At 56.9% G+C, this 24,397-nt stretch overlaps 1 protein-coding gene across 2 annotated transcripts in view; it reads left to right on the forward strand.

Annotated features, from left to right (window-relative positions):
- Nucleotides 1-486: 486 nt before the first annotated feature.
- The window catches only part of NCOR2 (nuclear receptor corepressor 2), a 128,971-nt gene continuing 105,060 nt past the window's right edge, over nt 487-24,397 (forward strand). For both annotated transcript variants that reach the window (XM_026037608.1, XM_026037607.1), the window contains exons 1-3: nt 487-631; nt 8,419-8,546; nt 14,624-14,804. In XM_026037608.1, coding sequence (XP_025893393.1) covers nt 527-631; nt 8,419-8,546; nt 14,624-14,804 — 414 coding nt within the window. In that variant the 5' untranslated portion in view covers nt 487-526. The remainder of the gene's footprint in view (nt 632-8,418; nt 8,547-14,623; nt 14,805-24,397) is intronic.

Genomic DNA, 24,397 nt, shown 5'->3' on the forward strand with positions numbered 1-24,397 from the left:
TGAGGCCGAGGCCACTGCTTTGTTTAGGTCTTGYTCTTGCTGGGAGAGCCCCGGTGGCCGCAGGCAGCAGCGGGGCAGCCTGGCGCCTCTTGGCGCTCACAGCAAGAGCCTTACCGGCAAGCGCCGCTCTGCGGTCTCGAGGCAGGGGAAAAACATCTTCCTCTTTTGCCTTTCCCAGCGCCTGGGGTTTCGCACGTGCTCGGCCGCCCTCGGCTGCCCGTGGGGCCTGTCGCGGCGGCGTTGCCGGGTGCCTCTGCCGCCCACTGCGCACTGGGGCCGTGGAGCCGCACTGGGACCCCAGGGACCATGGAGGGGCCTGGGGAGGGCGACATCCACTGCCCCCGCGATGGGACGCGTTCGCTGCGACGCATTCAGCAGGACTCTGCGTGCCCGAGGTGTAACCTGCCCCTCTCCTCTTTCTTGCAGTGTCGGCGTGACGTGCGGAGCGCGCGCGCGATGACGAGGAGCTCGYGCCTCTCCTGAGCCCGCGTGCCGCCGCTTCGGAGCAGCGAGGGCGCCGCCCGCCATGTCCGGATCCACGCAGCCCGCCACGCAGAGCTGGCGCGCGGCCGAGCCGCGCTACCCGCCCCACGCCATGTCCTACCCCGTGCAGATCGCCCGCCCGCACGCGGTAAGGCCCGCCGCCCTCGCCCCGCCGCGCTCCGAGGTGGCCGCGGAGCAGAATCAGGTCRTTTCCAGACTTGAAATATGGGATTGCATCGTTCCTTTCCTGTGCAACCCTCTCCTTCCCGCACTTGCAGCCCCTCTGCCCCTTCCCAGCTGCTTGGCGGCTCTTGTCGTGGTGCTACTGGATGTGGGTGCTCTGTATCCGAGTGTGGAGCCCCCAGGGCCTTTCCCAGCAGGAAAGTGGCTGGGCAGGCGCAGCAGGAGTGTGGGGGAGAGCAGGGGCAGTGCGTGAACCATGGGCACAGAGTGTGCACTGCAGTCCCTGCTCGGGGAGGAGAGACTCGGCGCTCCCGTGGTGCTGGTTCAGGACCTCCTGCCCGGGAATTGGGCTCCTCAGCCCCCAGCAAGCCTGTCCCTGGCCTCAACATCTCCAAAAGCTCCCGTGTCTCCTGCAAAACCATCCTGCAATCCTGGCCRCCAGTGCTGGTCCTGGCGAGGGAGCAGCCTTTTCTATGCCATCCTTCCCCAAACCTTCCCTGTCCTTCCCTCTGACCTGTAGCCTTGTCCCCTCTTGGATCAGGGCACAAACGGAGCCGGCATGTGGGGGCAGGACTCTCACTGAGCGCCCTGGAGCTTGTGAGGTTTAATTCACCCAGGTCCTGCCTTTCCCTTCTGTATCTGCCACTCACATCTGTGCTTGCTCACCCTGGGTGTTTGAATGATTTAGGTTTAAGCCCTTAACAGAAAAAAACTCTCCTTAGTGGAACAGCTTTAGTCAGCTCAGGCTGCTTAGGCGAATCTCGTTAGGTGCAGGAGTGCGGCCCGGCTGCCGGGCTGCTCTTCGGAGCCGACTGCTTGGTGCACGAGAGCCGCCTCCTCCCAGGGCTGGTTCTGCCAGTGACGCCCCTTGAGCTGCAGAATTCCCGTTGCAGCGATGTCAGCGCTTGGCTTGGGAGCCTGGAAGTGCAGAGTTGGCAGGGAAGGGCCTCATGTACAGGGCAGGAGAGGCTCTGAAGGGCAGGGTGGGAGGGCGCCCACTCGGGCAGCTCACTGGGGCCCTGTGTGCGAGGGCATGAAGGAGCCTCCTGTGCGGGATCGGAGCCGCGCTGGCCGGGTTGGCATCGGGCTCCCAGTCCGCTCCATGCGAGTGGGGTCACCCACGGACCACCTTCCCAACCGGGAAACCCCACTTCTCTGCGTCAGGATCCCAAAYGGGATGTGGCCGGGTGAGCCAGATCTGCACTTGTTGCAGAGCCCTTGTTTAAAAACAACCCCCAGGCGCCTTAAAACCCCGCGTGGAGAGGGCTTTTGGAAGGGTGAACATTGCTGGCAGTCGCGGTGCTGAGTCCTCGTGTCTTGCTGCCCCTTGGTGTCACGGCAGCAGCAAACTGCGCTGGCCAGGCTGGCGATGGGCGGCGGGGCTGCGAGCTGCATGTCCTGCGCTCGGGCTACCCTGAATGCCGCTTTTATTCCGCCGCGTTGATGTTGGAAGACGTTCCTGGCTTTTGCCCTGGGAGCTGTTTTTCCAGCCGCGCGTGGCCTTCCCGAGCTACGTGATCCTGTCGAGGCGTCGGGTGCCCCTTGGTCCTTAGAGGTAAAGCCCGAGGCTTGTGCGGGTGGGATGCGCCGCGTCTCCGCTCGGGATGCCGCATGGAGCGTCCCTTGGGAACGTGGCCAGCCCTGCCACGCTCGGCTCTTTCTCCCGTGGGGCTGCTGGGAGAGCCTGACTGCTTTGGAGCTGCGACGCTGGTGAATATTGAGGTGTTATTGCCTGTGCGTCTTGGCCGGGGCAGTTCGTCACGGGCTGTCTTTGCACAGCGAGAGCTTGTTTGGAAGAAAGCTGTAGAGGCCAAAGCCTCCCCCAAACAAACACGTCTTGCATCTAATTGCATTGGGCTTCTGCTTTGCTGCCTTCCATGATATCCTTGGGAAGTGGGAATCATCAGAGCCKTGGCCTGGCTGCAGGGGCTCCCGCTGCAGAACCCCCTGGTCTCGTCCTGGGTGCGCGGGCAGGGCTGAGCACAGCGCAGCTGCAAAGGCTGTTGCAATATGCATATATGTGTAATATACATATATATCTATATGTATAATTAGTGCTGGTTTATCTGTGACAGATTCAGTGAGGGCAGTGTGGCCCTGCAGGGATACTGAGCTCAACCATGAGCTGTGCCATTGTTTGAGTTTAGTTAGTTTGAGTTTGGGGAAGGGATGGGAAGAGATGGAGTCAATGCAAACAGAAGCAGTGCCAGGTRGATCTTAGAAGAGCAGGTTCCTCCTCGGAATGGGCCAGTCCGTGTCCGTGCTGGGGTATTGTCCCCCTCACCGTCCTCTCTTGGGACCCACAGTTCTCTGAGAGGCAAGTTAGAGTGACCGTCTATTCAATTCCATTCTGTAGGTATTAAAAAAAGAAAATCAATCAAAAAACTCTGCCAAGCATGTGTGCATGCCTKCTTTTAAGAAGGGAAGGAGGAAGGTTCTGGTTTGCTTGGTATTTTTCAGGTAAAACTGAAATCCAYCAGGAGCGGGTAGTTTTTTCCTAGGCGCATTACGTGGTTCTCGACAGACCTGAAGGGAGATGTTGCGTCTTCTATATTAATCAGCTGTAGTATCGGCGTGTCTGGGCCATTTGTCATGTCCAGCCTGGGAATGGAGGAATTCTGTTGAATGCTCCGTGACCTTTAGCTAAAGGTGAAGAAACACATTACATCTACGGCTAACCTTCTAACGTGTCCGGGGTTCATGCTCTCTCGAAGGAAACCTTGGCATGAGGGATATTCGTTTTCAGGCAACCTGGCGATATTTTCTGTAAACAGATCGATTTCCGTGTGCTGCGCACGTCCCTCTTCCCTTCAAAGCCTCCCGATGATCAATATTCCCTGGGGACGGGAGGGCTCTCCCCTCTTCCTCCTGCCTGTCCAGTTGCTTCCTGCGCCCTCCTGAACGCTGAGGCTGCCCAGTTTGTGCCTTGGCTTCCTTCCCTGTGGGAGCAATGCACGTTTGGGATGCCAGGAGGTGCCGCCAGGGACTTAGAGCACTAGGTGCTGTGGTTTGTTTTTCTTAGGATACAGTGTTCATCCATGAGAGTGGTATTTCGTCCATCTATTGCAAATTTCTCCGGTTGCTTTTTGCACGTGGTTTGGTAAGGGAGGCGCTTTTGACTGATCCCAGTGTTGTAAATCCTCAGAAGAAAATGAAAATTGCTGCACACGAGGTTCGGCCCTCCCGCTGCTCTCGGAGGCCTGCAGCGGTGCCTGCCCCGCCGGCTCCAGCTGCACCACCCAGAGCAGGGGTTTTGCCCATCCTCGCTGTGATCCCTGCGTTCCGGTTCCAGAGGAGGGCAGAACCTTTGGAAAGGCAGCGCAGAGGAGGAGCAGGCGGGAGCAGCCGGGCGGTGAAAGGCAGCAGTGCCCGCAGGTGGGTTGTGCCTGTGGATGGGAGATGGAGCCTGGCGATGGGGCCCGGCCATGCAAGGATCAGCATCGCCCTGCGTGAGCCGTGCTCCCCAAAGGAGCCCCAGGGCGTCGAGGTGGGGAGCTGGGCCCCGCTCCGAGGTGCCCGGGGTGCAGAGACAAGAGCCTGGGGTCCCATGATGGAGGGCGAGGGGCAGCCCCGTGATGAGCGCCCTGCTGCACGTGGAGCCGCCGCCGATGGAGCCGCTGCCATCTCCGGCCACGCAYTGCCCGCCCAGCACGTGCCCCCTTCCCATGAAGGGTGTATTGAGCCGGGCCCGGAGCGCCAGGGTGTCCGCAGGATGCGCCGCGGCGGCCCCGGAGCGGGGACGGGGCGGCGCTCGATGCCTTCCACCAAGAGGCCCCGCGGGCAGCGCCGCGAACAAAAGGCCGAGTCAGCAGGGCCCGGAGACGACGGCGGAGCCGCCGGGCAGAACAATGCGGCCGTTTGTCCCTCCGGCACAGGCTGCGTCCCCGGAGGCAAGATAGAAATGCGTGTGTTCTGCCAGGTTTTTATTACCGACCTTATCTCCAACAGCATAACCGACTTGGGGTGGCTGAGGATTGCTCTGCTTTTGTTAAAATGTGCGGGAGCATCTCCGTGACTTGAAGAGAGGATGTGGGACGGACAGCACCGCGCTTGGAGGGACCTGCTTGGGCCACCAACCTCCTCCTTTGCCCTTCAGCAGGACCAGTTTGCAGAGGTTTTCTTTCTCCCCAAAGCAGAGAATCATTCTGGGAAGGAAAAAAATATATATATCCGTATCTCTCAAGCTTTTCCATGGCAGGAGTCCAGCGCCRACAGCGTTTCCCTGCCAGCAAGCACAGAGCACCTGCAACCAGACACCAGGGCTGCCCCTGGCTCCGTGGGGAAGCCRGGAGGAGGACGGGAGCAGCCTGCGCCTCTCCGAGGGAGCAGAAAGCACCCGGCGCTGCAGAGCGGGAAGAGCTCGGTGCTTTCGTGGCCAACCTCGGCCCAGGCCTTGCTTTCCTTGGGCCTGACCTGGCTGGGGTGTCTGGGGGCCAATTYGGGCTGTGCGCAGGGGACGCCGGCAGGCGCCTTGCCCGGCAAGGGAAGGCAGCAAGCACAAAGATTTCAAAAATTATGCAAAATAAATAATATATATATTTTAAAAATATATATTATATAATATATATGTATATATTATATATTTTTTATATATATATATATTTTTTTTTCTGTGTGGGTCTCTCTGCATTTTTGTGCTGCTGAGGGCTGTTCTGCCTCGCTGCAGCAGCTCTCCTGGCTGCAGGCAGTTTGATTCCTGTATCTAAACGAGCCCGATAGTCTCGGGTTATGTCGGGTCAGCGGGTTTGCAGGAAGGGGAGGGAGCCGGCGCTCCTGGCTGGAGTGACAACAGTGAGACCTGAGACTGCCCCAGGCTCCCTCCCAGCCCTTCGGGCAGGGAAGCGGGAGCGCATCCCGCCCTCCCCGAGCGCATCCCACCTTCCCTGAGCGCATCCCGCCTTTCCCGGCAGCCGCGGCGGCTCTGGGAAGCCCCGCCAGGCCAAAGTGTCCTTGCAGGCTGCCGCATGACAAAACATGTTTTAACGGGGCCGCTTCTGGCTCAAGTGTTTTATTTATCCCAGTGCTGTGTCGCTGCGTCCCAGGGATTTGTGGCATTAGGCGCTGTGTGAATCTGTCCGTCTTTGCAGCTCCTGCTGTTGTTTGAGCCTGAGGCACCCGTGTTTGGGGGTGCTCCAAAGGGTCCCAAGGTGCGCTCCTCTGGGGCGCTCGTGCCCTCCTGCCCGCGCCTCGCTTCCCGCTCGTCTCCAAGCACAGTCTGAGCCTCAATAATGTGGATTTTTCCTCGTCCTTCTCCCCGTTTGACCCAGCTGGCTCCCCCCTGAGCTTCAGAGCCAAGGTTTGCTGGCTCTGAGGTGTCTGTTCCTGTGCTCGGCGCTGACAGCCCTCCCTTTCTCGGCGCCCTTGGCCGCGGCAGCGACGCAGCGCGGCGTGACRCCAGGCGGCTTTGGAAGGACAGCGGGAGCGACGCGTTCCCGGGCCTGGAGGATGCAGAGGAGCTGGCGGCTCCGCGCGCTCCCGCCGCAGGCACCCGACCGTCCTCTCCTGCTCTCCAAGCCGCCCCGCGCTCCGCATGCAGGAATTTGGCCTGGGAGAAGCTCTGCTCTCATGACCAGCAGGAGAATGTTGCCCAAGAGCCGCCACGGACAAGGATGCAGCCCCTTGGCATCGCCTTGTGCCCTCTGGAGCTTCCCAGGACCCCGCGCGGGCCGGTCCTCGGCGTGAGGAGGCTCTGGCCTCGCTCTCAGAGCCCACACGGTGCCTTTCGTTCAGGATTATTGCTGGGGAAGCTGCTGTTTTGTTATGCAGGTGATCAGGTCTTGAAATTGAGGCTTCTGTGATTGTGCTGTTTTGCTTGGGTTGTTTMGGAAATATTCCCTCCTCCTTCAGCTGAGCAGAGAAGGTTAATTTCTGTCAGCAAGCGAAGAAGGCATTAACCTCATCCCCTGTTCGTTCTTTAATTTTTATCTCCTGACATTTACTGAACTTATGAAATTCTGTGGGGTTTCCGGAAGTCGCAATATTCTGTGTAGGAGCAGCTGAGACACAAGGAATGTAGAAAAGGGATAAAATCCCACTAGGAGGCAACGGGAGAAAGGGAGCGGAGAGCCCTGGAGAAGGTGCTCCAGCAGTGAGCGGGTAGGAGATGGGGAATTGCAGAGAGATGTGAAGAGACGAAGGGGAAGAGAGCGAGCAAATAGTAGAATGGGTCAAAAAAAGGAAAGCAGTGGGAAGGAAAAGATTTTCTTTGCTTAAACTGAAGGCTGACGCGAGCAAAGCAGAGCTGGTTGGGAAGTGTTGGGCCATGTCTGGAGAAGCTGGAGTTGGTGCTTGTGGACCTCGCGCTCGGTGCTGATGCTGGAAGGCCCGGCTTGGAGGTCTGCGCCCAGCGGCACCTTCCCCATCCCGCTGGGCTACGTGCGGAGCTCCGAGCTCCGGCAAGCAAAGGCAGAAGCTGCAGAACAGGGCAGCTACCTTGCTTGGTAGCAGCGTTAACAGCATCATCTCCATGAACCAGGCTCAGTCAAGGAAGAGCAAGGACTTAGCACTGCTCTTCTGCCTGATGTTGAGGAGAAATGAGCCTGCTTCCAAAAATTAATACCCTGTGCTATTCCAGGCCCAGGGAGGACTGGCAGGCGGTAGCCACCACCGTTCCTGGTGCTACTTGGCTCTTTGCAGCTTTTGTGCAAGAGAGGCTGAGCTTGGGGCAGGATCTGTTTTCCTTGGCTCCCCTGCCCTGAGTGCTTTGGATTTCTAGTTTTATTCCCAGCTTTCCAGAAAGCTACTATGCAAACGTGTTGTTTTGCCCTCGGAGAGCCAGGGATGTGGAGTTTGCTACTCCTCGTGTTTGCTCCCGATCCGCAGCTGAAGGAGGGCATGGGACCCAGCGCAGGAGCGGGTGTGCTGCTCAGCTCCACGTTGCGAAGAGAGCTCCATACGTGGAAGCTGTTGTGATCTAAGGTCCCAAATCCTGTATTTGTTAGTCAAATTCATCTTATTTAGGTACTTTTTTCATTTACTCTGTAGTATTGCGCCGTATTGGTCTTCATCACATCTGAGCAAATAGTTTCTGTTGCAAGTCTTCTCCTCCACCCCAACTGCACGTACTTACTCATTGATTTACTGATTTTAGTCTCCAATGTTTTTTTAGGGGTTGGAGCTTTATTATTCCAGGTGAGAACAGTTCAAAACAGACTCCTAGGAGGCTCTTTCTAACATAAATATCTGTCGATGTTACCAGGGATATTCGGTGGCTGGGCTTTCTGTGCCATTGCTGAAGGTCTCGGTTAATTAGATGATTAGTCTTCTTTTCTGGTCAAGTATCTATCTGCAAATAAAACACAGCAATTGAAATGGAGCTGCTGAAGCAGTGCTGCTGGAATCAGCCTGTGGCAGAGAGCAGGAGGGCTCCTTATTTAATTAAAGCGGGAACATACCGTACTGTACTCTCCAAGGGTCAAGGAACAAAAGGGACGTGCACATAATAAGCAGCAAACTCTCCTTTGAGGCTGCTCGAGCGCAGCCCAGGGGGGCTGTGTTTAAAGGGCTGCTGTCAAGATAACGCTGTGATTTCTCATCCCCCTCTTTTTTCTCCGAAGCCGCCGTGCTGGTTATCGAAGCCGAAGGCAGCCCGCGACTTGAGCGTTTTGCTTTATTCTCCCCGGGGGCTGCGAAGGCGCCGCCGCCCCTGCGAGCAGCCCCGGCGTTGGTGCGCGGGGCCGGGGTGGCACCGAGGGGCCCGGGGGTGGCACCGAGGGGCCCGCCTAACCGCATGTCCCGTGTTTGTTCCCACAGGATGTCGCGCTCCTAGAGTACCAGCACCATTCCCGGGATTACGCGTCCCACCTGCCGCCGGGCTCCATCATGCAGCCGCAGCGGAGGAGGCCATCCCTGCTCTCCGAGTTCCAGCCCGGCAACGAGAGGTAAAGGGCGCCTGTCCCCAAGGTCCCCCTGGGCCCCTCCTGCTCYGGGCGCAGCGCTGTGACCTGGAGGGGGGCCCTGGGCACCCCGCTTCGTTGTTGCTGCTGGAGGCCGCGCTCCGTCCCCGGGCCCGTCTGAGCTCAGCAGGGCTAATGCGAGTGACACCTCGGCCAGCTGGCCCCTTCCCTCAGCTCATCCATCACTTGAAAGGCCTCTCAACTCACCTTCCCCCCAAGTCTTCCCTGAAGCCCCCCATGCCCGTGGCTGCTTGCCTTGGCTTCCTGCAGTGTGGAAACGCTGCTGTGCTGGTGCTCGGGGCCAGTAGCTCCCTGGAGCTGTTCTCACTCCTCCCTTTAGTCCTTTCCACCATTCATCCCCACTTCCTCTTTCGCTGCTCCCTTGCCCCTCGCTTTCGTTGTTTCTGTTTCTCTTTCTGCCTTCCTCTTGCAGCTTTCGCTGGGGTTTTGTTTTTGTTTTTCCCCGTCTGATGCTGCCTCCCATGCGAGGCTATTAGTGTTTGTGTGCGAGCCGGGCGGGTGCCGTGTGGCTGCAGATGCTGTAGCTGCATTAACCACAGGGGCTCGTGTGCTTTAAAGGCCATCGCTCTGGCGCTCTGTTTCGTCACAAAACGCTGCTCTCTCTTTCTCTCCGGTTCACAGTTTCTCTTCTGCATTTGACACTTAGTGGTTTTGGAAAAAAATAGCCTGGAAGCCAAATACAAACCTTAGAGCAGTAGATTTATGCAAAGCTTTTTTTGACGCCCGCTCCCTGGCCAGGCTAAGAATAAAGCAGCGCAGACGACCAAGCTGCTGCTCGTGGCTGGTGAGAGATGAGTCTGTGTCTCTAAAACTGGAGTTGTTTGGGGAGAGGAGAAGGGCTGAGGGGGGCACTGGGTGCACATGCTGCTGTCCTGGTGCTTTGCTGGCAGCACCCCGTGTTCCGGGGTGACAGACTTGGCCTGATGCCGAGCGGGGTGGGAATTGGGGAGCGTGGGCTCTGCCCCGCGGGGGCCCGGGTTTGCACAGGGTGGTGCCGTTTCTGACCGTGGTTAGAGCAGAGCTACACAGCCTTGCTTCCGCAGTGCAGTGCTGCAAAACTAGGGGGGAAGTGAATCCAAGCGGTGCSCCGTGCTGAGGAGCGAGCTGAGGTCTGGGGAGAGGGGCCGGGAGGCAGGCGGCATCGGCCCTGCCTGCRATTGTTTTTCAGAGCCATGAACACACTCGTTGCTGTTTGCAAAATGCACAACCAAGTCTGCTCTCCAGTAAAACTAAGATGTCTGAATGTGCTGTTTTAAAAATGTGTCTTAGTTCCTGCAAATAACAAAAAGGCAGCTTGCAAACCGCGGTGCGTGCCGCCCCGCACGCTGAACCGCGGCTGCTCACCCAGGCAGCTCCCTTCAGCTCACGGCGTTTCAAGCCTCCCAGCGCCCATGGGATTTCTGCTGCTAATCTCTCGAATGTGGGCAGGTGCAAGCTGGGGTTGCCGTGTCTGGACACACATCCAAGTGGGCACCTTGAGCATTTCAGCACTTTTATCTAGAATGTTTAAGTTGAGGCGTGATATAAAACAGAACTTTTTTTTCTTAAAAAACAGCCTCAATTTTCCATTTCACACTTTTTCCCTGCAGCATCTGAAGAACTGAACTTTTGCAAAATATACGCTCAGTAGTAAGGCTAAAAATACCCCTTCAGTTTAGCTCAATTAGCATACTAGGCTGTAGATCTGCTTAGCCAAATAGCAGCAGTTGGGCTGTGGGGCTGCAGGATGGGGGCGTCACCAGAATTTTTCAGCATAATTATTAATGTCGCTCAAACCGGGTTGGCCTGGGGCTGGGGAGGTGCTCGTCTCTCCAGCACACAGAGCCCCTGCCGTGGTACAGCTCCTTGGGAAGCTCCTTGGGAAGCTCTGCTGCAGGGCTCTGCTTTGCCGTGCCCGGGGACCCGCTCCGCAGTTGTACACGGGGCCCTGGGGTGCTCCGGGCGCTCACAAGGCAGCGGCGTCTGGTGCCGCTTGCCCCGTCTGACACTTCCAGAATSGTCTCCTCCCTCCTGCCCCCTTGAAGGGATGAGTCTGTGAGCCTTGTGGTCCCGCTGCTCCCACCCCTTGGGCCCCTGCACCGATTCACCTGCCCCTCTGCTCCTTCCTTCCCCGCTTAAATAACCCCGGAGCATCCCCAGCACCCCGTGGGAAAGGGATGAAGACTTCACTGTGCTTCCAAGAAGGAAGGGAAACTGGAACCGTTCGGACCTGCAGCAATAGGAAAGCTGGCCCTGTGTTTCTTCACTACTTTCCTTGGTGGGTTTTTGGTAGCAGCCTTTCCTTTTGGGAAGGATCCACAGATTTCCCCGTAGCTTGTTCGGTTGGCGGTGCCAGCTGGAGTGCAGGAGCAAAGAGAAGTATTTCAGGATGTGCTGTTGGTACAAGTCGTACCAGGAATTCTTGCAGAGGAATGTCCTGGCAAGCAGACAAGGATTAGAGTTTTCTCTCTTCTCTGTATATTTCGATCTGCAGAAGAAATGAGAATAACTGGGCTGAGTATAAATGCCAGGTGCCAGTGGGACAGAGCTCCTGAAAATCAGACCAGGATGTTTCTCCGCTCTGTCATGTGTGTGACGGAGCAAGACCCCACACGGGTGCTGGGGTGGATATTGGTTGCCGTGGCAGAAGATGTGGCCTTAACAAGCAGTATGTGTGTTCACACAGGATATTCTGCCCTTTTCCAGAAGAAGTTGAGTCATTATTTTCCTAAGGGATCATTTTACCCGTTCACGAGACCTTGCTCTTTCCTGAAGTCCCTCTGCTTAGGCGGCATGAAGAGTTTGGAGGGTTCCCTCCCGCTCTGGAGCGGGATCTCGGGGACGTGTTAAGCAGCTGCAGGGTTTTGCAACCGTGTGCACTGTGACATGGGAGCCCACCTAATTACTGTGCTCATTGAACACGATTAATCCTTCCAACTGAGGAGCCYGGGAGCTGTGGGAGTCGGGAGCGTGCGGAGAGGCGGCGCGGCGGGCACGGCTCGGGGATGCAGCGCGCACTTTTAGGGCTTAATCTGCGCCGGGCCAAGTGGCACCAACTGTTCCCGAGYTAGCGGCGCGGCCGAGCGCCTGTTATTTATGGCCTTTAATTAAGTTTCTGTTTGTAAAGGTGACTTTTCTCGGGAGCGAGTGAGATCCCCTGCGAGTGTCGCTCACTGCGGCTTAAAACGGCATTCTAGAAGTGGGATTTTCTTCCTCCTTTCCCTCTGGACTGGACACAGGGAAGCACGGGCGCAGGAGGAGCCGGAGACACTGGGCCTGATGGGATGGGCTCCTTTTCCCGTCTGGAAAGCAGCACAGGCTGCTCCTTGCTGGGATGGCACAGGCTGCTCCTTGCTGGGATGCGGGATGGAAGCTCTTGCAGTAGCTCTGCCCCGCAGTGGTTTGGGGCACAGAAGGTCATCTCAAGGGTGCCCAAGGAGCCTATGGAAGTGGAGAGGTGTCCCGGGGACCCCCAGCTGCCACCAGGGTTTTCCACTTGTTTCAAGCTTCTCGTGGTCCTGGCAGGAATAATTCAGGCCTTGCATATTGTGCTCTGAAATAGCAGTGTTCAGGGAAGCATCTGCTCTGCTCCAAGCAGGAGCTGCCTTGGAAGAAGCCAGCCCAGGTGAGCCCGTCCTGCGCCCTCCGCTTRTGCCAACCGAGTGCTCCTGCTCGGCCCTCTGCTCTCAAGCCTGTTGTGTTTCTGCCCGCCGGGATAACAGAGGGAATATCCGCTGCTCCCCTCAAAAGCATTTTCTTGTCTGTCTGCATCTGTGGTGACTGGAGGGTTATGGGGTTTTTTAATACTTATTTTTGGAGACAATTGCTCACGAAACTATCTCGGCCAGAAGAAATAAACAATTACTCCAAGGTGATTCTGCACCTCGGTTCTGCTTCCAAGGGACAGAGAGCCAGTTTTCCGCCCTGTTGTGCTTGGCCCTGCGTTGTAGGGAATGCTGTGTGTGGATGGGAGCAGGATTAGACAAAATGTCCCCTCTCTGGGAGGTTTGCAGGAGCCCTCTGAGCGTTTTGCTGGTGTTTGACCCCTTGGTTGCAAAGGGGAGAAGGGTTTTTGCCCTGATGCTCTGCTGGGTTTCGTCCCCGGTACTGCAGGAAGCTGCTGTCCCGTGTCCCAGTGCCCCCCGCGCCTAGAGCTGAGGAAGAGGAGGCTGAAGGACCCGGAGGGGCTACGAGAAGGACAGGGCCTGCCTGTCCCATGGAGCGCACGCGCCGGGGTGGACGTGCGTTGGTTTTCAGGGGACTYCCTTGGGTCTCTAGGCCTAAATCGGAGCCTAATCTTGGGTCACTTTTGTCCCTGGGACTCAGACCTACCCAAGCCGGAGCAGGTGGCACAGGTGGGCCCCAGTGGTTGCAGCTCCAAAACTCAAGGTATTGYGGTAGGAATTGCTGCAATAAAGGARACAGCTGGGAATTAGTTAGAAAATGCAGCAAAGCCCCAAGCTGGATGTAACAGGTTTTTTTTTCCCTTCTGGCAGAGCATTTTCTCCACATCATGGCTCTATAAAAGCGCGCTGCAAAGAGCTCGCTGCAGGTGTGGATGTAAAGAGGGAAAGGTGTGAAGGCTTCACGGAGGAGCGTGTGAATTTGCAGCCAAGACAGGCTGAGCAGGTTACGCTGCGCAAAGCAAAGCRGGAGCGGCTGGGAATTCCAGTGGATAAATTTAATGGAAGCTCCGATGGATGTGGAAATGGAAATGAAATAGCACCTTCTAATGTAGCAGCTGCTTTCCCAGCACGGCCCCGGGCTCTCGGCAGCTGCCGGCACCGCGCGGAGCGTCGCCCTGGCCCGAACGCGCGGGCTCCGAGCGGAGCTGACAACTGCGGCGCCCTCGGAGCTGTCCTGGCGCAATTAGCAGCTGCTCGGTAATAGGGCCTTGAAAAATAAATGGCTACGCCGTTGTTTTAATTGCCGTGGTGCAGCGCAGCCTTGGGTGTTGGAATATTTTAGCACCTGAGCTGCTCAGCAGTTGCTGATGGCTGCTCAGTTTGCAGCGGAGCCGCGAGAGGAGCCCGTGCGGCGCAAAGGCCTTTGCGGGTGAAGCCCGTGGGGCTTCGGAGCCGACTCCAAGAGCGATCCTGCCGCGGGGAGACCGCTCTGTCCCGCCAGGAAGGCCGAGGAGGCCGAGGCCACCCCTGCTCCCGTGTGTCGGGATCGAGCGGCTGCCGTGGCTGCGGCACTGTGGCCGGGCTGAGCTCGGGGCAGTGCTGCCATCCGGATGCGCTCCGGAGCCACGGCGCGTGCCGGAGAGGCCCCCGCCGCCTCCGCAGGCCCCGGGTCATTCCCCRTCTGGCCTCTGGTGATGCCAGGTGACAGCCAGGCCCCATCCGTGCACAGGGGCTCTGGCTTCGGGCCTGCTCTCCACAAAGTGCCTCCCTTCCCTCCGCTGCTCYGTGTGGCTCCGAGGCCGTTTGGTCGGTTTTGGTCGATATCTGGGGAGGCTTCTTGCACCGTRCGACTCAGGAGGGCCTGAACAATTGTTCAAGGTGGGAAGTGGGGAAAAAAAAAGCAGTGCTTTTGTCCAAGCTTGGACTCTCCTGTGCATACGTGTGTTTATAAGAGGAACAGCTGTCCGAGATGTTGGGAACCCACCCTTGGAGCGGCTGCAACAGAGCTTGATCCTCGAGCACAGGAAAAGTTCCGTGTGTTCTGTAGGATCCCTTTGTAATTCCCCCAGGAAGCTCCTGCTAGGAAACATCCATCCAGTCACAAAAGAAATTTTCTGCTTGCTTTTAAAAACAGCCYCCTCAACTGCATCCCGTGAGAAGGATGTCTGAGCCCCGTGGGAGCAGCGGCCGCCCCGAGGTCCCTCCCGCTCGCCAGGCCGGGAGCTGCCGGTGCCCGGGGTGGCTCTTCCCCGCTGGGGACAACAGCTCCCCTCTCCGTGGCCACAGCGCAGCGCTCACCCCTGGTGCCTCCCCGGGGAACGGGCAGGAGTTGAGGCCTCCATCCTCCCTCAGGGCCTCGCAGGGTTTTGGGCAGCGTCGGTGCAAGGAGCAGAGCTTCGCTGCCCGTTTTGAAGTGTCCTTTCTGTGTGTGCCCAGGTCGCAGGAGCTGCACCTGCGCTCCGAGGCGCACTCCTATCTCTCCGACCTGGCCAAGCCGGCCGACCTGGAGTTCATCGAGACGAAGAGGCCCCGCCTGGAGCTGCTGCAGGACCCGCTGCTGCGGCACTCGCCGCTCCTGAGCCAGAGCCAGCAGGGAGGCACCGAGGACCTCTCGAAGGTAACGGGAGGGGGTCTGGGGTCCGTGGGGAATTGCGTGTGACTCGTGGTGCCCGCTGCGTGGAACCCTGGGCTTTGGGGGGTTGGAAGGTGGCCACCAAGGCAGGTGACGTCCTGGTGGCTCTGCGGTGGCGTCTTCCCCAGGAAAACCTCCCTTGCCTGAGCCCTGCTTAACAAAGCGAATCGCTTACTTGGAAGTGTCCCCTTTCCACATGTGATGTGATGGAGGCGACCCCTTTGCTCACGTGCCTGTTTGGATTTAGCTGCACGGTCTGTGGGTTAGGTCGTGTGTGGCTTCACCTCGAGTTTGGGAATGTTTCTGGTTGTCAGGAGAATCCTGCTGGACAAGCRGACCAGGGCAGCCGGGAGCACAGGGGGTTAATGCAGCTGCAGGTTGGGCTGCAGAAACCTCCAGCCTCACTGCAGGGGGGCAGGAGGTTGGGTCCACGCCTGAGGGCAATGGGGTGTTTTGCTCTCTTGCTGTGGGAGCTGGTTTGAAATAACACGTGGACAAGGAAGCTTGTCCTGCTTGGGAGTGCCAGGATATTCTGACTTCTCTTCTAGTGGTGCTTGTGGTTCTTGTGTGAGATTCTGCTAACGTGCCCTCCACGAGAAGGATATTTAGCTTGAAGTGGGGTAGAGCAAGAGTGATTCAGTTTTCAAGAGGAGAATGGCTGAATTTCCTGGAGAAAAAGGCTGCAGTGACTGCAGATTGCAAACGGCTAGTGCTTGCCTGGYTAGTGGGCTGGTGCTGAGAAGGGATAGAGCAGCTCACTGCAAAGAACCAGATTTGGAGACCCTGAGACATGCAGCAATGTCCCGATGGGGCAAATAAGCTGTTGGCCATGTACCACGTAGACACAAACACCAACAACCCTCTCCAAGCAGTGTGAGCAAACCAGGACAGCTTCTCTCTCTGCATGTTGTTTCCATCCACGGTCCTGCTCTGCCTCTCGCCAGAAAACCACGCAGTGTCTCAGCTGTTTGTTTCTAATAGGCCAGGGCACTCTTGGGGCATTAGTTGCTGAGTGAGGACCTGCATTTGCCTCTTGGTCTGTGACACATTTCCGAGAATTGCGTGCATTTTATGAGGCTTAAAACATTTGTTAATGAAAGAGGGAGAAAGCTCTTGAGAGGCAATTCAGCGGGACAAGATAATGCTTTTAGTGGAGCCATTTGTAATTTCAGAGTCTGCAAAGAAAAGGAAAATGTGCTGCCCCTGACTGGTGGRCACATGAGTGGGGAATGAGGTGCGTGGATGTAGCYGGGCTGCATGCGAGCGWGACGGAGCGAGCAGGCTGTGGGATYGGGTCGGATGAGGAGCTCCAGGAGCAGCGGGAGCAGCGGGCATTGCTCGGGTATGGGAGCAGTGTCCTTGCAAGGGTGTTTTTCAGTCTCTGCAGCCTCGGAGCAGGATCGATGGCAATCTCTTGTGGCTTTATCCTTGAGCAGTCACTCTCAAGCAGGTCTATGAGCTGCTGTGGGCCTCGAGGTGAGGGCAGAGCGCTGGCAGCCGGTGTGTGCGGCTCGGCCTTCTGAGGGCCTGCTGTGGGTGTGATGGCCCGTGGGAAATGTTGAGAACTGGCCCTGTCTGTTGGCCCCGAGATCTGGGCACTTGTGAATCTGGGCCGTTTACATGTGTAGAACCACCAAGGTGGCATCAGCACTGAGCCCGCTGCAGCCGAGCGCGGCACCCAGCTCCGCGGGTGCAAATGCACCTCTAGAACAGCTCGTAAAGACCTTCCTGTGAGCAGCTGCAGAAAGCCCTGTGCCTGCGCCAGCCCCTCTGCRTGGTGAGGTCACCTCATGAGGTGGCGCGTCCAGATCCATCTCTTCCTGCTCGCTGATTCCCATTTGGCTCCGTCCCYGCCGACACTTGGCCACCGCATCTCTCCCGGCGGCAGCTTGGCTTGGCACCTGCTCGCCACGTCCCCCCGCTCCCCAAGGTTTTCACGAGGTTTTGCACGTTTAGATCTGGATTTTGAGAGAACTGGAGTCTAATCCAATTTGGAGAATTGGATTAGACCAGTCCTGGTGCAGTCGAGAGCRCCCCAAGCTCCCCAGGCAAAACGAAGGCCGTTGCTTTCTGCAGCCTGGCAGTCCCAACGGGTGCTGCTTCGGGTGCTGGAGCACGCGCGGGATCAGGTCTGGCCGTGAGGAGTTCAACACCTCCCTGGTAACTTGCATGAGGATTCCCCAGTCCTACCAGCACAGGGAGCAGAGGAGGCACCAGCGCCCTTGTGGCATTGGTGGTGGCCCTCAGCTCTGGTGTGAACACRGATGGAGTCACTTACACAGCCAGGCCTCATAAGAGACTCCAGAGTTTTGGGGTTTGGCACCCCTGGAAGAGAATTTTATCTCTGTTTTTTCTTAATCACTTCCTTATCTTTTGCTCCCAAATAGGGGGTGAGCTGGAGCTCTTTACCCCATTCTAGCTCTCTGCAGTCACATTTGCTAAGTAAGGTTTAATTGTAAGGAGAAGGTAATAGCTGCTGGATGAGCTCATTACAGCTGGAAAAGAAGCAGACCCGCGTTTGGGCAGCGCGCCCTTCAGAAGCAGCAGCTTTAAAGTTAAATCCTTGCAGCATCCTGGGTGCTGGGCAGCTGGTGCCATTGGGTGGTGCAGAGCAGCAGGCCCTGGGGACACGGTGGCACTGGGATGCAGGATGCCCCCCTGCCCACGCTGCGCTGCCGCCCGCCTGCCCTGCTCTCCATAAAAACCTGGTTATAAAACGCGCTGCGGGATGGGGGAGGGAGAGGGGCCAGCTCCACACGAGGACAGCAGTGATTTAAAAGCTATTTCTGGGAAAGCGGGAGATGTTGGCACGCTCTGTCATTCCAAACATATTTGAAAGCTGAAATATTTGCATTGTTCRTGTTCTCGCACTGTGCAAACACTTCTGGCCGGGTTTGTGTCTTTCCCTGCCTTCCCCCACCCACCCTCCCTCCCTCCTTAGGAGATGATTCCAAGGAGCAGGCAGGACACGAGTGTGTCCCAGCCCCTGCTCTGAGGGGCCGTCTGGCTCCTGCAAACCCTGCCGGTCCCCAGGGAAGGGACAGGGATCCCCAGGGAAGGGACAAGAGTTTGTTTCATTGGGCATTGCAGAGCAGCCGTGGCTGCTGGGCCGCCAGGGCTCGTCAGCAGCCCCGGGAGCAGGATGAGAATTCCAGCGGGAAAGTTGCATCCCGAACAGGACACACCATGCCAGGCCCCTCAGCAGGGCAACACCAGGCCCTGTGAGCTCCAGGGCTCCAACCTGGGAGCCTCCAGGCTCGGCCTCCAAAGCAGGAGCATTTGCTCCAGCATTTGCACAATTGGACTTTTCTGTTGGGTGCAGTCGGCGTTGCAGGGCGCGCGGCTCACCCGGCTGCTCGCGGGTGAAGGTGCCTGGGCTCCGCGTGCCACAGCCCTGCGACTGGAAGAAATGTTGCTCGTGCTGCTGCCTGCACCTGGACGGGCCCGACCTCCCTGGGTGCCCGGCCTTGCCAAGCGCTTCCCAGCACCGCGCGCTTCCCTTCCCGAGCTTTCCGAGCTCCGTGCAGCTTGGCCTTGCTGTCCCCAGCTCCTCCTGGCCCCCGCACCCAGCACACGTGGGACGAGCTTGCTTGGGAGCAGGGAGGAGTGGTGTTGTCCATGCACTGGACATGGGARCTTTGCCAGGATCTGCCACCCCAGCCCTGCTTAACCAAGGAGCAAACCAGTGCAAACCCAGGCRGTTAAGTGGTTAAATCAGGCTCCGGTTTGGATTTCGGGCCGTTTTCCAGGCTCGTGCGCCAGCAGTCAGGCTGCAGCMCCCACATCAGCAGCGCCAGCAGCTCGGGCGTTGTGGCCCAGCAGAAGGCAAGGTGGCAGATGTAAACACAACCCTAGCATTAAGTGTCGTTCAGTCATTGAAAGCTATTCTAGAATATGCAGATGTGCACGTTAATATRTAGCGTGTACTATATCACCGCTCTCTATATATTTGGACGGATATTTGTAAGAAATCCAAAAATATCTCATGCGTATAACCTCTCTCTCCATTTTAACTAATTGAATAACATGCATTTTTACATATATCTGTGTACACTCAATGTAAACGCATGCATATAAGCTGTCTTATAGGGTGTATTTTCAAAGGCTGCTTGTAGCTGTGCATTCAACGATGCTGCCTGCAGCAGCCACGCAGGGAAAGGCTTCACCATCTCGGGCAAAGCTAAATATTGATTTGAGTCAATGTGGGTGCGCTTGGAGACATCACTGGTGTTCATGAATACAGCAGAATCTCTGATTGGAGTGGGGAAATTTCATCATAAAGGCCCCAAAAGGGAGGTTTATTATTGCTTTCTTCCAAATGCCTGAATTTTATTAGCTTCAGTCATTCTTGGCAGGGCGGCGGAATGGGATTTTATAGTTAGCAAAGGAAAAGTAAACACAGTAATCATTTCACAGCCCCGCGCCTGCCAAACCGAGGTGGAAATTCCAGCCTTGGTGGGAAGCTGCTGCTTTGCTAACAGATAATAACACATTCACTGAGAGCTTATTCTTGCTGGGGGACCTGATTTAACAGGGGTTTTCTTGCTGTCACCGTCGTGGCCGGGGAGGGCAGGGGGGCAGCCTGGTGACTCCTGCAGCCCTTTGCAGTCGGGCACGGGGACCTCCGGGGTGGTTTTATCAGGGCTCGGGTCAGTCCTGGGGGCTTCTCGGTGAAGTTGCTGTTTCTCTGCTCGCGACGGTGCGTGAGGAGCCAGGGCACCCGGAGCAGGAGCCACTGGGGATGCAGCCACACAGCCCTCGTGCAGGGGGAGATGCCACCAAGAGGCTCTGCTGCTGCATCCAGCACTGAAAATACTCCTAAAACCCCCCAAAAGCTCCTGATAATGCTCTGTTAAAGGCCATGTGAAGTTATTTGAAGACATTTTTTCTTTTTCCTGAGCCTATTTTTCGGCTGCGCGCCCCGTGTCTCGCGCTTGGCGCTTTCCCTGTGCAGCCACCTCCAAATGGAAGTGAGATGAGCTCCGATTCCTCCTGGAAAACCTGCTTGGTTTTTGCTCGTTATTTCAGCTGGTGACGTTCCCAGGTCGAACTGACTCGTGACCCGTATCTGTTTCCAGGCTGTTTCGTGTTTGGATCTTGTGGCGTGTTTGAGCTGTAAAGCACAACACGTGCGTACTGAGCTGCTCTGTTAGAAACAGCAGGACTCTAGAAAACCAACCCCATGGGCACCGGGGGTGCTGGGGTGGGACGGGCTTGGCAAGAGCAGCCCGGCGGGGTGGGCAGCAGCGGGAACTTGGCTCTGTCCCTAGGGAAGCGAGGCCGTTTAGACAGCAGTTCCAAGGAAAGGGTGGCGTTCGTGCGGGACCCACCTCGTCCTGCCTTGGGGAACATCCCGTGCGTGAGAGGAGCCTCGGGATGGTCCCTCCGCACAATCTAGCCGCTGCTGAGCTGCCCTAGAGCTTCCTGGCATTCCCCATCCATCCAGCTCCTCCACAGGCAGCTCAGCCCCCTGCATTTGGGGGAAAAAAACCAATTTGGGCAATTGTCGCCCTTGCTTCTTGTGCAGGGAAGAACCARGGGAAGGTGCTGGCTGGGGAGCCCTTGGGTACCTCCTCGTTGTGTCCTCTGTGGTCCCCCCTATAGAGCTCTCCTCCTTCATTGCCTCCCGCTGATGCCCCTTCAGGCCAGCTCGGGTGCTGATGCCTCGTGCCCGATGCCTCCTGCCCGTCCCCATCCGCTCCCTGGCACATCCCCTGGCCCCGGTGCCACCAGGGCAGCCCCGGGTGCATTTGCATGGCTGAGGAGCCCCCGCTCGAGCCACCTCCTCCCTGCCAGGAGGAAGAAATTGCAATGTTTCTGAAGAGCGACATTTCCATTTCAAAAGCTGTTCACTCGAGTGTGTCTGGAGTGGGATTTCTCTCCCCCCCAGCTCCTCTCTGAATGGGAGCTTTAGAAGTCTCATTTCCTCTGCTTGATAACACCAAGCTGAGAAGCGCTTTTGTCTTTTCATTTCCCCTCGATTTTTTATTTCTAAATAAGCGAGGTTTTTCTGAAGCCGGCGGGTGGATCTGCCCTCCCCTACCCTCCCGGCTGCTGGAGGGTGCACCTGGTGTCGCCCTCTGAATTAGATGGAGCTTCCCGGCTGCCCCGTTCCCCGACGGAGCCGCCTTCGGCCTCGGGGGGCATCCTGGTTCCTTCCCTCTGCACTGCAGCCTGCGGGAGCATCCCGGTGTCTTCCCTCTGTGCCACAGCCTTGGGGAGCATCCCGGTGCCTTCCCGCGCTCCATGGCCTCAGCTGGCCTTGCTCCTGCTGCTCCTAAGGGCCCTTCCAAGGGCCGGGCAGGGGCCRGTCGGAGGGAAGCACCCTTTGGAATGAGGGGATTCCGTTCGTTAAGTGATGTCTTAACGAGGCCAGGTGTCCTGGAGTGAGCAGGGCACAGCCTTGCCTTCCCACTGCTTCCCCTGCGCACAATCCGTGGGACTTGTGTGATTTTTATTGATTTAGTGATGACTTGGGCAGGGTTTCTGAGCGAGTTGCTGGCACAGAGAGCTCTGCCAGATGCGTTGACTCCGCTCCATAGCTCTGGGTTGCTGAGGATGCTCAACGTCAAGGATTCCAGAATTTTTCTTAACATTGCAGAAAGGCACGTTTTCCCTCCAAGCTTGTTCTTGGAAACGGTCGAGTTGTTTTGGCTGGAATTTATTATATAGAAAAAAATATATATTGAAGCAAATCTTCAGCATGAAGAAGTTCAGTGCAGACACTTAAAGTTTTAGCATAATGAGAATCAACCGAAACCCCAGTGCTTCAGCATAGGAAGTGTTGGGCAATACGTAATGGGAGGTGCAGCTACGAGCCCCTGTTTGTGATGAGTAGATGGGTAGGTGAGAATTCATCRCTGGTGCGAAGTCAGTGGGGAACGCACGAGTTCAGCGCAATTATTCCCTGGTAATGGGGAATGCAGGAAGGTAATGAAAGGCCCCGCATCCATTTGTCAGCRTAATGCCCTGGGCTGCCGTGGGAGTTTCTCCGAGGAAGGTTTTCCAGAGCAGACCCGTTATTCCAAGCGGCTTCTCAACGCACGAGCTGCGTTTGCTGCTGCTGTAATATCCTGTGATGGAAAGGTCCAGAGGCGGCATCTGTTAAGTGTAATAGTGTGGAATGACTTCTCCGAGCACGGGCAAGTTTTGCAAGGGCAGATGCTGTGCTTGGCTTGGTGCTTTTACCCGTCACACTAACTGCAAAGGTTTTGCCACCCTCGCAAAGCCGCCCATGGGGGTGCGGAGGGAGGGTCAGCATTTGTTCCTGCTTTTGCAATTAAATTGCTTCAAGCTGTCAAAACATCGGGGAAGGTTTTTGACCTACTTTCGTGCGAGCTGCAGGGTTGCTGAGATGTTTTCTGCCCTGGCTCGGCGGAATTCAGCTGGGTTACAGGGGAATGGAATTTCGGAGGCCTTCTCATAAAATCGCATAGTTTAGGGGGAAAAAAAAAAGATAAAAAGGATGAAGTCCAGCCCGTCTTCAGACAGCTCCTCAGCCTCGCGAGGTCCCCCGGGAGCAGGCGCCGGGCCGTGGCCAGAGAAAGCGCTCCGTGTTTTGGTTGCAGTGCTCTGCGCGCCCGGGGCTCGGGAACGGAGGAGAGTCCCGGGCCGTGGGGCCGGTGGCCACCCGGGGCTCCCGGTGACCGCCCCGCTCGGCCGCGCTGCCCACGGGCACGGAGCTGACTAAGGGACGGGAGCATCTGAGGAAAGACCGAGCGAGCGGGGCCTGCTCAGCCTGCAGGAGAGAAGGCCGAGAGGAGAAATGATCAGCGTGTCYGAGTACCCGAGGGAAGAATGTAGGGAGGAAGGGGCCAAACTCCCCTTGGAGGTGGCCAGTGACAGGACAAGGGGCAGTGGGGACAAGTTGTAACACAGGCAGTTCCCTCTCCATGTGAGGAAGAACTTCTTTGCTGTGAGCGTGACAGCCCTGGCACAGGCTGCCCAGGGAGGCTGGGGAGGCTCCTGCTCTGGTCTTCAAAACCCACCTGGATGTGACCGGTGCCCCGTGCTCTGGGTGTCCCTGCTGGAGCCGGGGCTGGACGGGGTGATCTCTAGAGGTCCCTTCCACCCTCAGCCGCTCTGTGTCTCTGAACTGCTGCCGCCGGAGGCTCTTGGCCCCGCGGCCCCTTCGCCTGCCGCGYGCTGCCGCAGGGACCCGGCGAGCTCAAAGCCAGACGTGCTGGAGAACTAACCCCCTTCGGCAGCCCGGGCTGCTGGACGGGCCCGTAGCGCTGCAGGGGGCTGTGCACGAAGCGCTGCAATAACCCCGTGYGCCTTTTCACTGTTTGGGCTCTCTGACTTTGTCTTGCACTTCTGTCCCGGGAAATGAGATGTTGGCTTTCAGCTCCTTTGATTTTTTAGTTTTGACTTTATTTTTTCTTGTCCCCGTCAGCATTGGTGCTGTCATGTTTGGGTTGCTGATATGCCAGCAGGAATGTTTATTTGACTCTCTTTCAAAAAAAAAAAAAGTTTCCATTGGACTTTATTTACTTGGCCTCTTTCTTGAGACTGTTTTACACTTGGTTTTGCCTTACAGCCCAGCCCTGAGCGGTGATGGGTGAGGTGCCCACGCTCCTGCTCATCTTCTGAGACTTTTCTGCCTGCTTTTCATCCCAAGAAGGGAGGTGCAGGTTTAATGAAAGCCCTTGTTCCCTTTCCTACCCTTCCACCAAAATCACCACCCGATTACCCCGTTTGAGGAGCTGTGCCGGTTATTTTTGGAGATGGGATTTGCTTTGATTCCTAATCTTGAGCTCTCTCTTCCCTATCCTGCACATGACTTCTAAGTCACTGCCTAATAGCACGTAAAAGGCTTGCTCCAACCCCATTGAAGTTACCTGTGATAGGAATAAAAGCAGGTAGAAGAGCAAGAAGCTGAAAACAACCAGCCTCGCTCTTTGCTGAGCTCCTTAGTAATTGTTTTCCTTAATGCCAACATCTCTTCTTTCTGCAGGAGGGTTTATGCAGTTTCTTCCCCCAGCTCATGCACCCTTGTTATCACACAAATCACATAATAATAAGGCCRGGGCTAACAGGAGCTACAGTAGCTGTTAGCCATGTATAAAAACAAATCACATGGAAACAGCRTAATTACTGAGAAAATATCAACTTGAGTGATGCAGTAATTGTTTTCTTCCCTCCAGCAGATTTATTCCAGCTCGCCCGGCTTCATGCTGGTTTCGAAGTCTGTGACTTCACGTTAATAAGAAGAATTTTACATTTCACACTAAGCTTGCTCAGAACTTGGATGTGAGACCATCTGAACCACTGGCGTGAACCAGGGTGTATTTCGAATGGCTTCTTGGAGTGCTAGGAAACAAATCACAGGGAGCAGCAACTGAAATAAAAGCAGCTGTGGATGTCAGTGTCCCCTGGGCCCTCCTCGCAGGGTCTGCCTTGCTCTGCTGCCCGCAGGGACTGTGCTGCGGGGATGCAACGCTCCGGCGTGGAGCTTTGGTGCAGGGAGCTCTGTCCTGGTGGGATTTCTGTGAGCAGACACTGAGCGCCATCCAAAGCTGCTGGCAACTGGCRCGTGCCCAGGGCTKCTCCTTGCAGCGAGGAGGCTGGTGGAGATG

Source organism: Nothoprocta perdicaria, unplaced genomic scaffold (assembly GCF_003342845.1).
Source record: "Nothoprocta perdicaria isolate Ctin4 unplaced genomic scaffold, notPer1 scaffold_2, whole genome shotgun sequence".
Lineage (NCBI taxonomy): Eukaryota > Metazoa > Chordata > Aves > Tinamiformes > Tinamidae > Nothoprocta > Nothoprocta perdicaria.